Here is a 13,961-nt window from a genome sequence, read left to right as displayed (position 1 = left end):
CCCCACCCACACCTACCATGATGACTGCCACCACAATTGCTGCAATGCCAATTAGGTACAGCTTGCCAGAGAACAGCTCGTTGATCTTCGTATGACAATCCTGAATTAAAAAGAGAAATCAATTAGCGGTCATCGCATGTTGGATGGCCAACCGAAGTTGGCCCTGCATTTTATTTCTCAATACAGGAGCTCTCACCCAAAGAGTAAAAATTGGAAAAATTGTGTCAAAGCGTGAACCAAATTAAACACATTACTTACCTTCAGTAATGCGCATTCTGTTGGCTACTTAATTTAACAGCAGATTCAGATTTCATACCTCTCAATACTCTTCTTGCATCAAACTGGATCTAGAGACTTTTCTTCCGCAATGCTCCTGGGCGCTGCTAGGTTGCACGGTGATGGTCCTCATGGGCTCCGTACTGCCCGAAAAGTGACAGACTGGAGCCGCATGCAAGTGGTACTCCTGTATGATGTCAGCTTCTTGTTTTCCTTTCCACTTTCAATACCCTCCGATACAAAGCGTGAACAATTGTTTGCACCAAATTGAGCTAGCTCTCTCCATATATAGATATATATATATATTTTTTTTTTTAAAAGACGTTTAGGAGACCACTCCACAGAATAGGCAGGTCGGAGGGCAGTGAGGAATCTGTGGGTAGGTAGAATATTCACCAGAAAGACCATTACTGAAGGGAAGTAACTTGTTCTTCTCATGAATACTTCCACCTGTGGATTCTTCACCTGAGAATACATACCAATACAGTACCTTCCCAGATGCCACTCTATGGAGTGGGTTTTAACCAAGAAGTCCTGCAGGTTCAAGCAGGCAAAGTGTCAATAAGCCAGACCCTGCTGTAAAGTAAGGAGTGCTTAGTTTCTCCTTCTTACAGGAGGCTATACAACAGCTGAATCAAACTCCACTTTTTCGGTCAACTATGTGGGGTTCGCCTTTCCTGAATTCCTTACTTATATAAAAAAATGTCCTTAACCCCTTCCACGCGCATGACGTAAACACGCCGTCATGAGCCACGGGCGGCGTGTGCTCATGACGGCATGGTTCCGTCATACTGCGGCCGCTCCGCCCACGCGGCACTAATTCCCCGCCTGTGCGGGTGAAATACTGAGTGGGCGGAGTTGTGACGGAACCACGCCGTCATGAGCAGAGCTCGCCCGTGACTCATGACGGCGTGGTTCCGTCACGAGCATGGCGGCGCCGCACTCATCCCACACCCCCCCAGCGCCGCGGCGGAATTCGCGCCGCAGCGAAGGGGTTAAAATACTTTGGTTAATTTGATGCTATTGGTCTTCGGTCTCTGAGTGCTCTCATTAGGCCTTTTGTAATTTGGGCCCAATGGGAGAGCCAATTTCCCCTGCTAAGGCCCAACCACTTTCCATTCAGTATTTTCACTGTTCCTTTTCAGAAAGTGAAGATGTCAGGAGACTATACGGTCTCACTGCAGCTATCCCCAAACACTGCTGTAACTCTACCATCTTTCAGGCTTAATTTGCCTGTAAATGAAACAGGGGAAGTCAAGAGTCTACCCAGTCCTGCCGCAGCTTTCCCGCCGACGTCTTAGACTTGCTGTCTTACACAGGGAGGCTGGTTCCAGGACAGTAGGTCTCCACCTGCCTAATGTAGTAGCATAAATGTGCTATTGAACAACTATTCTTTCATGTTGTTGTTTTCACGGTGACTTCATAAACCCTGCAGCTGTTCAAACCCTGGCATTTGCAGTTATGCCAAGGAGAGTAAAGGTCCATGAACCCTTTATTATTGTAACTTCCCCTTTGTTTTTCACACCTGAATGATCAGGTAGATAAGAAAGTAAGACAAACAGCAGATGTCAAAAACGCATCTGTCCTCAGCACTGTGAGAATATATTCATGTTTTGATAAGATTCCGGTTAATGTTTTTCTTCAGCTCAACATACATATTTTATTTTGAGTACACGTCTAACTCAGCTATTCAAATATATGTCAATGATGTTTAAATGGTATAAAAGTATCCCCCAGCTGTGTCTGGACGAGTATACTTGGAAGCTAAATGCTTAGTATCTCTTGGGCTTAAGCATGACTAAATATACCGCCATTAAAAAAAAGCAAGTAGTGCTTTGTGAATGTATGTACTGACACACGTCAGCCTAGCAGATGTCGACAGGCATACACAAGCCACAACAGTGGTAGCAGTCTTAGCCCTGCTGAGTGGACTCAGACCTTCTGGAGGTTGCATTTTGGGCAGTGCATAGCAGATCGTAATGCAGAGGACTATCCACCTCTACAAGGCCCTCTTCTGTACAGCTTTCTTTTTCTTCACCCCAAAAAAGTTGATTGTCCACACAATGTTCCTTGGTCCAATCAACAAAGAATAGAGCCCTTTTGTGGTCCAGCTGATGGAGCCTCTCCTCTTTTGAGGAGTGAGGGGGGGGGGGGAGCAAAGAACGCAGACAGGGTGATGTATTGCCCTATGTGAAAGGAAGTCATGAATTTGGACAAGAATGCTGCCGAGTCCTCAGCACCAACTTGTCCAGAAAAAAGGTGGTACATGGTGTGTGCACTGAAAGTGCCTGGAGTTCACTCACGCAATTAGTTTATGTAATTGTGATAGAAAGACATTCTTCAAAGTCAGAAGACTCAGGAAGCAACTATGCATAATTTTGAGGGAAGTGCACATGAAAAACGCCTAGGTCAAGTTAATGTCCCACTGTGGCATCACACACTGCTCGAGAGGGAAAGTGTCAAACCTTTGATAAACCTCATTACAAAAGGTGATTTATAGACGGATGTTTAAATGCAGAATGGCTGGAAGGGCCGACAATCTTCAATAGTGCCTACCACAAAGATAAAACAAACACAAAGCCTCCAACACTTCTGCCCATCAAGGGATCAATCTTATGAGAGCCACACTAGGCCACATATTTGTCCCAGAACCCAGCATAAATGGATTTCAAGGAAGGGTGACTGGCAGAAAGGTGTTGCAGACCAAATGCAGTCATTTGCTGCCACCTAGTCGTCATGCAAGTAGGTGTATATTGTGCAGTTTCAGGTGGAGAACCCTGTCCTGTTACAGGAACAGAAGATCCTCACAAAGTGTTAGCCTGATCGGAGGACAGGTGCCCATGTTCAGACGTTCTAGGTACCACACTTTCCTGGCCCAATCTATGGGGTGAATAACTACGAATGACTTAGGCCTGGTCGTTCTTGATCTTTTTCAAAACTCTGGGCAGGTGAGGCAGCGGCAGGAAGGCGTACAAGAATCCTTTGCTTCATTCCAACTGGAATGCATCTCGGTAGGAGTTCTCTTGCAGAAACTAACGCACTTAACTTTTTAAACTGTGGGTTCAAACGTGGCGAACAGATCTAGAGCGGATTCTCCCCACTGTTGGGAAATGTCCTGCACAACTGCAGTAAATTGATGCCACGCGTGATCTGCCAGACACCGCTTGCACATCTCCTCCACTGACATTTAGGGATCTTTTCAGGGGGCTCAGGATCAAGGAAATGCTCTGGATCTCAAAGCAACCCAGAGGCATTGAGCCTAGGACCCCATTCCATTCTGCTGGTTGCAAAACCACATGGTGCTGGTTTGGTCTTTGAAAACCTGCACCATCCTCCCCTTGATGGACATCAGGAAGGTCTTCAGAGGCAGACAAATGGCTCGTAACTCCAACAGAATGTGGAGCCAAGCTTCAGGTGAAGACCATGGTCCTCTGATCTCCACCTCCCACAGAAGACCTCCCCCACTCCAACAGGAATGAATCAGTTACCACTTTCAGCTGTGGGAAGGGTGTCTCGCAATTAATTTCTGTTGAATCACAATCACTGCAGATCGTGAGCGATCACGGACGAGATCTTGATGAAATCTGTCAAATGTCCTTGCGATGGGCCCTCTGGGGCTTCAGATTTTATGTATAGGACCTGGTGTAGCTTACATAGAGGATGCAGGAGGCTAAAAGCCCAAAAAGTCTCCTCTGCTCTCACTAGGATCCAGGACCGGGGCTGAAATATCAGACTTATTGCCTAAATTTCCCTGTCTTGTTGCGGCGGATGGAAGGCCCAGGACTGCACTGTGTCCAGACAGCTCCAGTGAATGGAGACCTCTGCCAAGGAGTTCGGTGTGACTTCAGCTTGTTGATTGTGAACCCCTATGATGCAAGAAGGTTTGCCATCATCTGGAGGTGGTCTACAACAGACTGTGGTAAGCCCGGTTTCAGCAGCCTGTCATCTATGTATGGGAAGACTGGAATGCCCAACCTTTGAACAAGGGCTGTGACCACAGCCATCACTTTTGTAAACACACTGGGGGTGCTAGTGAAAAGAAGCACAGCAAATTGCAACTGCACCTAACCTACCACTAGCTAAAGGTAGCGTCTGTGGGAAAGCAAGACAGGAATATGAAAACACATCCTCAAGAGATGGGTCAGCCAGAAGCAGAAGTTTGTACTAGAGTCCTAAAGGATGCCAAGGGGTCAGTAGACAGAGGAAGGATCCATCAGCAGTATCTCAATCGAGGGTCCCTTTGATTGCATGACTTAAAGTAGTGGCCGGAGCCCAGAAATACACCTCATGACATTTATTTTCTGTAGTCACTGCATAATTTGAAACCTGTAGTTTCAGGTGGGGATATTGTTCCCTAGCAGAAGAGATTTCAAAGTAATCTGAAGAATAACTAAGTTGGGAGCAAAGCTCCAGATCTGCATCAGAAGGTGGGGAAAATAAAAAAAAAATAAAAATAAAAAAAAAGGAGTGGCGCTTACATGTGGCATCACTCAGTCACTTCTGGGGCTGCATGAAGCAAAGAAAACCTGCACAGTGGTACATGCTGAAGCACTGCTGAAAAAGATTTGGCACCAGGGGAGTACTCTAAGGTGAGGAATCCGGAATTAGAAATATCCACATTTAGTTAGTTTCAGGCTGCTTGGTTGGGGCCATCACAAGTACAGATAAAAGAGCAAGGATCTATTTTTTTTTTTAAATCTTTTGACTTTATGCTATCCTTTAAAAACAAAAAATTGGTCATGGTATGGGGAGGCTTCTTATAAGAGGTGCTGAAATACATATGCAGTGCTCAGAAAGTAAAGTGTCAGGAGTCCTGGCATCCCTCAGGGTACTGCTAGGCATTTTCCACCAGACAGCACCCTGTACACGTGCTACTTTAGAGGTAGTCGGTGTAAGTGCACAACTTTGGTCTGGCAAGTTTGGCCATTCAAAGAGATGCCTTTCTTGCCTTTCAATTTTAATAATCTTTCCCAAAATGTAGTTTTTTGTTCTCCAAGGGCAACCCACCCGCAATAAAGCCAATATTTTATCATGTCGCCATTTTAGACTCCTGTCACCACACAAAACTTAACCAGCACACAAGCAAACTTTCAAGCAGGTCTGCTAGTGTGTATGCAGGCCAGCTGTTACCGCAGGTTATTCCTGAGCTGACAAGACTACAACTTCCAACGCATGCTTTCAGTCCACAATAGTAACCACCATGAGATATTAGGACCACCTTCCGCTCATGAATCATCCACATAGAACGATTTCCCAACAATGCCAGAATACACTGCAAATGCCTACAATGCAAAGCTTTAACTATCCATCCAGGTAAACCAGTGTACCTGCCTAACCAATTTTCCTCACTCAGGAACACATCTTATCAGAAATTGCACCTCAATGCTGCTCCAAATCACAAGTCACACCCAACTAACATAGGTTTCAATATACCATATTTTCAGTCTTTCCGGGTAGCTCCCAGTTGCCTCTAGAACATGCTAGCCCTTCACTACAAAAAAGCTGCTGATGACAGTTACTCAGCAAACGTACCTCATTTCTGAAGTCTCCAACTACCCCACATAAGGCAAATGCTACTTACCAGTATGCATCTGCTCTTGGCATGTAGAGCCTCCGATCTACACACTGCATAGATCGCCATCTGGTGTTGGGCCCGGATGTTTGCAGTTGTTTTTCCTCTCGGAAAGTCTTTTTGAAGTCACGAGGTCGGTGACTCCTCCTTTGGATCGTATTGCGCATGGGCTTCGGCTCCATCCTCAGATTTTTTCGCCAGCAGGGAAAGATGGAGCGTAGTAATAAGAGTGAAGATGCCCATGTGTGTTGTATCTAAATAAGATAAACTGGAACAGATAAAGGCAGCTGAGGAGGCGGGTGGGGGTGTGTAGATCTGCAGCTCTACATGCCAAGAACAGATGCATACAGGTAAGTAGCATTTGCCATTCGAGGCATTTGAGCTGCAGATTACACACTGTGCATAGATTATATAGCAGTACCCATCCTTAGCGGCGACCACCCGTATCTGTTGCAGTGGTTTGAAATAATGTTTTGAGTACAGCCTGGCCCACACTAGCTTGTTGCTTAGTTTGTACATCTACACAATAGTGTTTAGTGAAAGTGTGCAGTGTTGACCATGTAGCTGCTCTGCAGATATCATCTAATGGGATGTTCCCTAAAAATGCCATGGAAGCCCCTATTTTACGTGTAGGGTGGGCTTTAGGGGGAACGGATAGCGTTAGTTTTGCTTTGTGGTAGCAAATCTGAATGCATTTGATAATCCAACTAGCTATCCCCGACTTGGAGATGGGGTTGCCTTTGTGTGGTGGTGAGAAAGAGACAAACAGTTGTTTGGTCTTACGAAAGGGTTGTGTTCTCTCGATGTAATAGAGTAAGGCTCGTTTGACATCTAATGTGTGAAGAGCTCTTTCTGCAACGGTCTGTGGTTGCGAGAAGAATACTGGCAATTCTACAGATTGGTTCAGGTGAAAAGGAGAAATTACTTTAGGTCGGAATTTTGGGTTAGTACGTAGAACAACCTTGTTATGGTGCATTTGGAGAAAAGGTTCTTGAATGGTAAGTGCTTGTATCTCACTGACCCTTCTGAGGGAAGTGATGGCTACAAGAAAGGCTGTTTTCCAGGTTAGGAATTGAAGTTCACATTTGTGTAGAGGTTCAAAGGAAGGCCCCATTAGTCTGGTGAGAACGATATTTAGGTTCCACACAGGTGAGGGTGGCACCCTGGGTGGAATTATTCGTTTGAGGCCTTCCATGAAGGCTCCAATGGCAGGTACTCTAAAAAGTGATAGATGTTGCCGGTTTTGTAGATGAAGCTGCTATGGCTGCAAGGTGCAGTCTAATAGACGTATAGGCTAGATTGCATCTTTGTAGGTGTGGTAAATAGCCTATGATGTGTTGAATGGACACATCTAGGGGATTGATGGTATTGTTGTGACAATAGACCACAAAACGTTTCCACTCTGCTGCGTAGCACGCTCTAGTGGTGGGTCGCCTAGCTTCTAATGACGTTCATGCAGTCAGGGGGAAGATTAAAGTAACCGAATTCTAGGATTTCAGGAGCCAGATCGCAAGGTTGAGCTGAGCTGGGTCCGGGTGCCTGATCTCTCCATGGTTCTGGGTTAAGAGGTGTGGAGAGAGGTGTAACTTTTGGTGAGGTACTACAGACAGTGTGGTGTAACACGGTTATCTGGCCCAAGTTGGAGCCACTAGGATTAGCGTGAGGGAGTGCTGTTGTAGTTTGCGCACCACTAATGGAATGAGGGGGAGAGGCGGAAAAGCGTATGCAAATCTGCCTGACCAGTTCATCCATATCGCATTGCCTTTGGAGAATGGGTGTGGATATCTGGCGGCGAAGCTGGGGCATTTGGCGTTTGTGGGTGGCAAAGAGGTCTATCTGTGGGTGCCCCCACATTTGAAAGTACGGGTGAAGATTTGTTGTGTTTGTCTGCTGAGCAGATTTGCCATAGTGTTCTGGACTCCTGGGACATGTTGGGCTAGGAGAAAGATTTTATGGGGTATGGCCCATCTCCGTATGCTCTGTGCTAGCTGAGAGAGCTGTGGGGAGCCTTGTTTTTGTATATAGTACATGGCTGTCATGTTTTCGGTGCGGACTAGGACTGCCTTGCCTGAAATCTGTGTTTGAAAAGATTTTAGGGCTAAAAATATGGCTAGTAACTCCAGATGGTTGATGTGGAGTAACTTGTTGAGGTGTCCACCTGCCCTGCATGGTGTGATGTAGGTGAACTCCCCAGCCCGAGAGCGATGCGTCCGTTGTCAGTGCTATCTGAGGAACCGGGTCCAGGAACGGTCGCCCTTTGGAAAGGTTTTTGGTGGTCCACCACTGCAGAGAGCGATGGGTACGACAGTCTACCAACACCATATCTGTCAATTGACCCTGGGCCTGGTTCCATTGGCGTGCTAAGCACTCTTGGAGAGGACCCATCTGGAGTCTTGCGTGAGGTACTATGAATATGCAAGAGGCCATCATTCCTATTAGTTGCATAAACACTCGAGCTGGGAGTGTGTGTTCTGGCTGAAATTTGGCACGTAGAGCCCGAATGCTTGCTATCCTGGCAGGACTGGGGTAGGCTAGCGCTCGAGGCGTCTATGGTGGCACCGAGGTATTGTTTTACGTGGGACGGTTGCAGATGGGACTTTGTGTGGCTTACTGTGAAGCCCAATTGGTGAAGTAGCTGGATAGTGGCGTGCGTGTGTTGTACACACTGGTTGTATGAACTGGCTTTTATTAGCCAGTCGTCTAGGTATGGGAAGACATGGATGTGTTGTCTCCGCAGGTGTGCTGCCACTACTGCTAGGCACTTGGTAAATACTAGTGGTGCTGTGGTGACTCCGAATGGGAGCACTTTGAATTGATAGTGTTGGCCGTCCACTACAAATCTGAGGAACTTCCTGTGAGCGTTGTGAACCGGAAGTAGGAGTCTTTGAGGTCTAAAGTTTTCAGGAAATAGTTATGGGAGAGTAGTGGAAGTACCTGCTGGAGTGTTACCATGTGAAAATGGTCTGAGTGTGTATCGGTTTAGGAGCCCGAGGTCTAGGATGGGTTGGTATGAGAAAATATAGGGAGTAAACCCCCATATTTTGTTGGTTGGTGGGGACCAGTTCTATCGCCCCCTTTTGCAGGAGGGAGATTACCTCCTGCTTTAGTAGTGTTAAATGTTCCTGTGACATTGGGCGTTGTCTGGGTCGAATGTTTGGGGGGGGAGAAGATGTTATGTCTAGGCAGTAGCCTGACCGAATTATTTGCGTTACCCATTTGTCTGAGGTGATGGTAGTCCAGACAGGAAGGAAACTTTGGAGTCTGCCCCCGACCGGAGTGGGATGGTCAGGGGGCAGTGGAGGGGAGTCATTGGGTAGGTGCGGAGGCAGAGCGGGTGGTGTTTGTCTTGCCTCTGCCTTTATTATTGTTGCCTCTGTAGCCGCCTCTTTGGTAACCCCTTGTAAAGGTGGATTGGGTAGGGGCCATATATATGAAGTGGAAGTGGTGTCAGAGGAGTAGCCTCTGGATGTGCTCCGAAAGGAAGAGCGGCGAAAGGAGCGTCTGGGAGGGTGCGATTGTAAGGCTCCCATAGACTTCGCCATATCTGTGTCTTTTTCATTTTTTCTAGGGCCTCATCCACTTTAGGGCCAAACAGATGTTCCTGGTCAAAGGGGTGGTTTCAGGATGGAAGCTTGCACTTCTGGTTTAAAACCGGAGATCCTTAGCCAGGCATGGCGACTGAGGAGGATGCTGGTATTAATGGCTCTGGAGGCGGTGTCGGCTGCATCTAGGGCACAGCGGATGGAGGTATTGGTTTTGCCCTCCTGAATAAACTAATTTGCCCTATTCTTATATTTGTCAGGGAGGTGTTTCATTATGGCTTCTAGTTAGTCATAATGGGCCCGGTCGTATCTTGCCAGTAGCGCTTGTGTATTAGCGATGCGCCATATGTTGACAGCTTGGGATGCAGTGCGCTTGCCCGATGCGTCCAAGAGTTTTGACTCTTTGTCAGGTGGTGGTGCTTCGCCTGACGCTTGGAAGTTTGCCCTCTTTCGTGCTGTAGACACTACTAGGGAATCTAGTGGTGCTGGCCCTCTGATGTAGGTGGGATATGTAGGGGCGGGTTTATATTGGGTCTATGCGCGGGTTAATGACCCTGGCTCTGACCGGGTCTTTAAAGACCTCCGGCGCGTGTTTGATAACTCCTTTGAGCATGGGCAGTATGGAGGTGGCCCTATGCGCGGTGTCAAAAGTTATCAAGAAGGAAGTCCTCCTCCACGGGGTCGGTATGGAGATCCACACCTTGATAGTGTGCAGCCCTTTGGAGTAAGTAGTTGAACCCCAATGAGTCTTCTGGTGGGGATGGTCTGGAAGGGTAGAGATCATCTTGCGGGACGTTAGGAATGTCAGGAACGTTAGTCATCCCATGGGTCTGGGAGCCTGTGGGAGTGGGGTCCCCCTGTAGGTAGGTCATGGGGTTGGTCCCCTATGTCATCATAGATATCATCATCATCATCATCATCATCATCATCCGGAGAGGGTGTGGGGGAAGGATGAGGAGGGGGGAGGGGGGGGGAAGAAGGAAGAGGTGGAGGAGGGGAAGGTGGAGGGTGTGGAGGAGGTGGTGAAGGCATTCTGAAAGGGGAGGTAGCAGAGTCCTTCCTCTTTGGAGGTGGAGCTGGGGTAGGCTTTTCCAGCGGTCTTTTTGATGCGGAGCATCAAATGTCCGGTTTTGGGGTCCTTGATCAATGTCTTTTGCAATGGATCAGGTGTAAAAAGTTCTTCCGAGGGTGACTTGTCCGTCGGCGCCGAAGGCATCGGGGCCGTCGGTTTTCTTGTTTTAGAGTCTGTAGTAGTCTGCTGTTTGGAACTATGCAGCCAGGAAAGGGCTGTCTGGTTACTCGGGTCCGAGATGGTTTTCGGCTTCGAGATATCGGTGTCCTTGTGTTTTTTTAGCTCGGTTCAGGGATGGTGTTGGTACCGAGGAGCTGGAGCTGGTTTTCGGCACAGAGTGTTTTGATATGGAACTCTGTGCCGAGGAGGAGGCCATTCTCTTTTTCGGCGTCCGTGCGGAAGAGTGTTTCTCGCACCGACGGTGGGCTGGTGCGAGCCAGAGCCGCCGGAATGAGGTAAGGCAAGAACTTAGCCGATGCAAATCCGGCTCCCCTGACGACCCTTGCCCAGCTAAACTATGGAGTGCCATTGCAGACTCGGTAGCCCCGATACTTCAATGTATTTGGAATTCTTCCATTGCTTCGGGCATTTTCCCGGACGTCTGGAAGCATGCTACTCTTCTACCTCTAAAGAAGAAACCCAATGTGGACCCAGACGACCTTACGAATCTCCGCCCAATATCCCTACTTGCTGCCCCGGGAAAAATGCTGGAAAAAATTATACAGCGACAATTGAGTAAATTTGTGGAAACCAATAACATCCTACATGAAACTCAATCGGGTTTCCGTCCCGGTTTCAGCACAGAAACAGCGCTCATAGAGGTAGCCGAGTCAGTGAGGTGGTCGATGGATGCAGGAGACTCAGCAATGCTGGTACTCCTGGATCTGTCGGCCGCCTTCGACACGATGGACCACGCCAGCCTACTCAGCCGGCTCGCAGAGATAGGCATTCAGGACAGAGCACTAGGGTGGATAAACTCCTACCTATCACTTAGAACGCAGAAGGTAGCGCTTGGGACGTTCTCTTCCACACCCAAAATTCTTGGATGTGGAGTCCCGCAGGGATCGGCCCTCAGCCCCCTTCTGTTCAACATCTACCTGGCTCCTCTTTTCACGTTAATTGCCAACTGGGGTGTCAAGGCAATTTCATATGCCGACGACACCCAGTTGGTATTTCCATACTCGGAGATGACGCATGATTCTTTTTCAAATTTCAAAGGCTGTCTCCAGGATATAGCACACTGGATGAACACCAATAAATTAAAACTGAATGCCAATAAAACTGAAGTCATCTTCTTCAGCAAGGGTCCCCCCCCCGCCCCTGAACTCTGGTGGCCCACGGAGATGGGCCCGCCCCCCTCACCAAGTCACTCGGCAAAAAATCTTGGAGTGAGATGGGATGATAACATGTCCTTTTCATCCCATGTCCAACAAGTGGCCGGGTGCTGTCTTAGCAAGCTGAGAAACCTCCGAAAAATCCTAAGGCTATTACCGGAGAGTTGTAGAAAAACGGTTGTCCATGCGACTGTCACCTCACGGCTGGACTATGCCAATGGTTTATACCTGGGCCTCCCAAAATACTTGACTCACAGGCTTCAGGTAGTTCAAAATGCGGCTGCGAGACTGTTACTGCGAATTCCTTTCAAGCAGTCAGTCTCTCCGCATCTTCGAACCCTGCATTGGCTACCAGTAGCCAACAGGATAAAATTCAAAGCTTTGACGCTTGCGTTCAGATCTCTGTATGGCTCCTGCCCACAATACCTGAAAAACCGCCTTCCTAGATACTTTCAAAGCCGTGCACTACGATCCAATGACCGTGTCCAACTGGTCATCCCGCGGGCAAAAAAGGCCCGGCTAGGCGGTCGGACCTTTTCAGCCAACGTCTCCGCTTTGTGGAACTCCCTGCCACAAGTTATCCAACAGGCCCCCTCCGAACCCTGCTTTAGGAAATTGCTAAAGACCTGGCTCTTCTCCCAGCCACGCTAGCTCTCCTATTTTTATGCCTAAGGTTTTCAGTGATCTACTAGCGCCGGGACACCTCCCCGCGAGGTAGCTGTTCGCGCTGTATAAAATCCAGTATTATTATTATTATTATTAAGGCTTAATAGGCTTCCTTACTGGTCCCAAAGGTGCGATACTTTTTGCACCTTCTAGGAATCTTTACCACCTGTGAGGTGAAGAAACTTTTCCCTGTTTCTCCTCTTGTGTAAGCCACAATTGCCGCTAAGTGGACCCTTAAGATGTGTAGCCTAGTTTATTCTACAGTAGATGTGTTAAGTATCTTAGTACTGTCGATTCCTTAGTAATCCTTGTTTGCAGTTTCTCCCTAATGCACCAGTTGGTGAATCTTTTCCCACTTTGCTACGTAGCACTTTCTTGTGGTCGGTCTCCTTGCCGCCGAGTACCGCCATCGTGCTTGCCGGTAGTTTGAGGTGTGCGAACTCTAGGTCCTCAGGAGCCATGCAGCTAGGCTGAGGCTTTCTGGTTCTGGGTATAGTACTCTTCCGTTTTGCATCGTTAGCAGGTCCTTCCTGGCGGGGAATCTGTGAGCGTGCGTTTGTGACATCTCCATGATTTGTGAGAACCATGTTGGTCTGGCCCACTGGGGTGCCATCAGGATGAGCATCATGTTGCTGAACCTGCACTTGTTCAGTACCCTGTGTAGTAGCGGTATCGGTGGAAAAGCGTAGGCAAATGTCCCTGACCAGCTTATCCATAGCGCATTCCCCAGGACTGTTTGCACGGTACTCTGGATGCGAAGTTTTGGCATTTTGGTGTGTTGCAAATAGGTCTATTTGTGGAGTCCGCCATTTGGGGAATACCTTCTGGATTTCTTGTTGGTTGACCTCCCATTCGTGGGATGCTGACGTCTGTCTGCTGAGCCAGTCTGCTTCTACATTGTCCTTCCCTGGTAGATGTATTGCTAACAGGTCTATTTTCCTGGGGATTGCCCATCTCCATGTTTCCTGCGCTAGCCGGGAGAGTGTCACTGATTGTGTCCCTCCTTGCTTATTGATGTAGACCATGGTAGTTGTATTGTCTGTTTGTATCAGTACTCTGTGTCCGTACAGCAGTTTGAAAGGCTTTTAAGGCTAGAAACACTGTTTTGAGTTCTAGGTAGGTAATGTGCTTTATTGCATCCAGATGTCCCCACAACCCCTTAACTTTGAGGTGGTTTGTGTGCGCTCCCCACCCCTTCTAGGAGTCGTCTGTTGTAATGGTTACAGTTGGAGTTGGTTGTGTGACTGATCTCCCCTGTGCTAAGTTCTTCTGGTTCCACCACGCTATTTCTTGCTGTAATGTGTGCGACAACCACTAGATCCTCCCAACTGGGTCGCTTGTGACCATTGCTGCTGGATCCATTCTTGGAATGGTCTCGTGTAGGCGAATATTTGGTACCAAATGTATGCACGATGCCATCATCCCCATCAGTTTGCTCACTGTCAGAGATTGCCCCTTGCGGTAAAGACGCGTCTATTTGCATATTGCCAGAGTCCTCT

General features: G+C 47.9%; 1 protein-coding gene across 1 annotated transcript in view; it reads right to left on the bottom strand.

The window, feature by feature from the left end:
* CD81 (CD81 molecule) overlaps positions 1-13,961 on the bottom strand; it is a 180,243-nt gene that overhangs the window by 4,470 nt on the left and 161,812 nt on the right. The window contains exon 7 of the mRNA XM_085644944.1: positions 17-100. Coding sequence (XP_085501070.1) covers positions 17-100 — 84 coding nt within the window. The remainder of the gene's footprint in view (positions 1-16; positions 101-13,961) is intronic.

Source organism: Triturus cristatus, chromosome 3_1 (assembly GCF_964204655.1).
Source record: "Triturus cristatus chromosome 3_1, aTriCri1.1, whole genome shotgun sequence".
NCBI classification, from domain to species: domain Eukaryota; kingdom Metazoa; phylum Chordata; class Amphibia; order Caudata; family Salamandridae; genus Triturus; species Triturus cristatus.
This window is presented reverse-complemented; position numbering and strand designations above follow the sequence as displayed.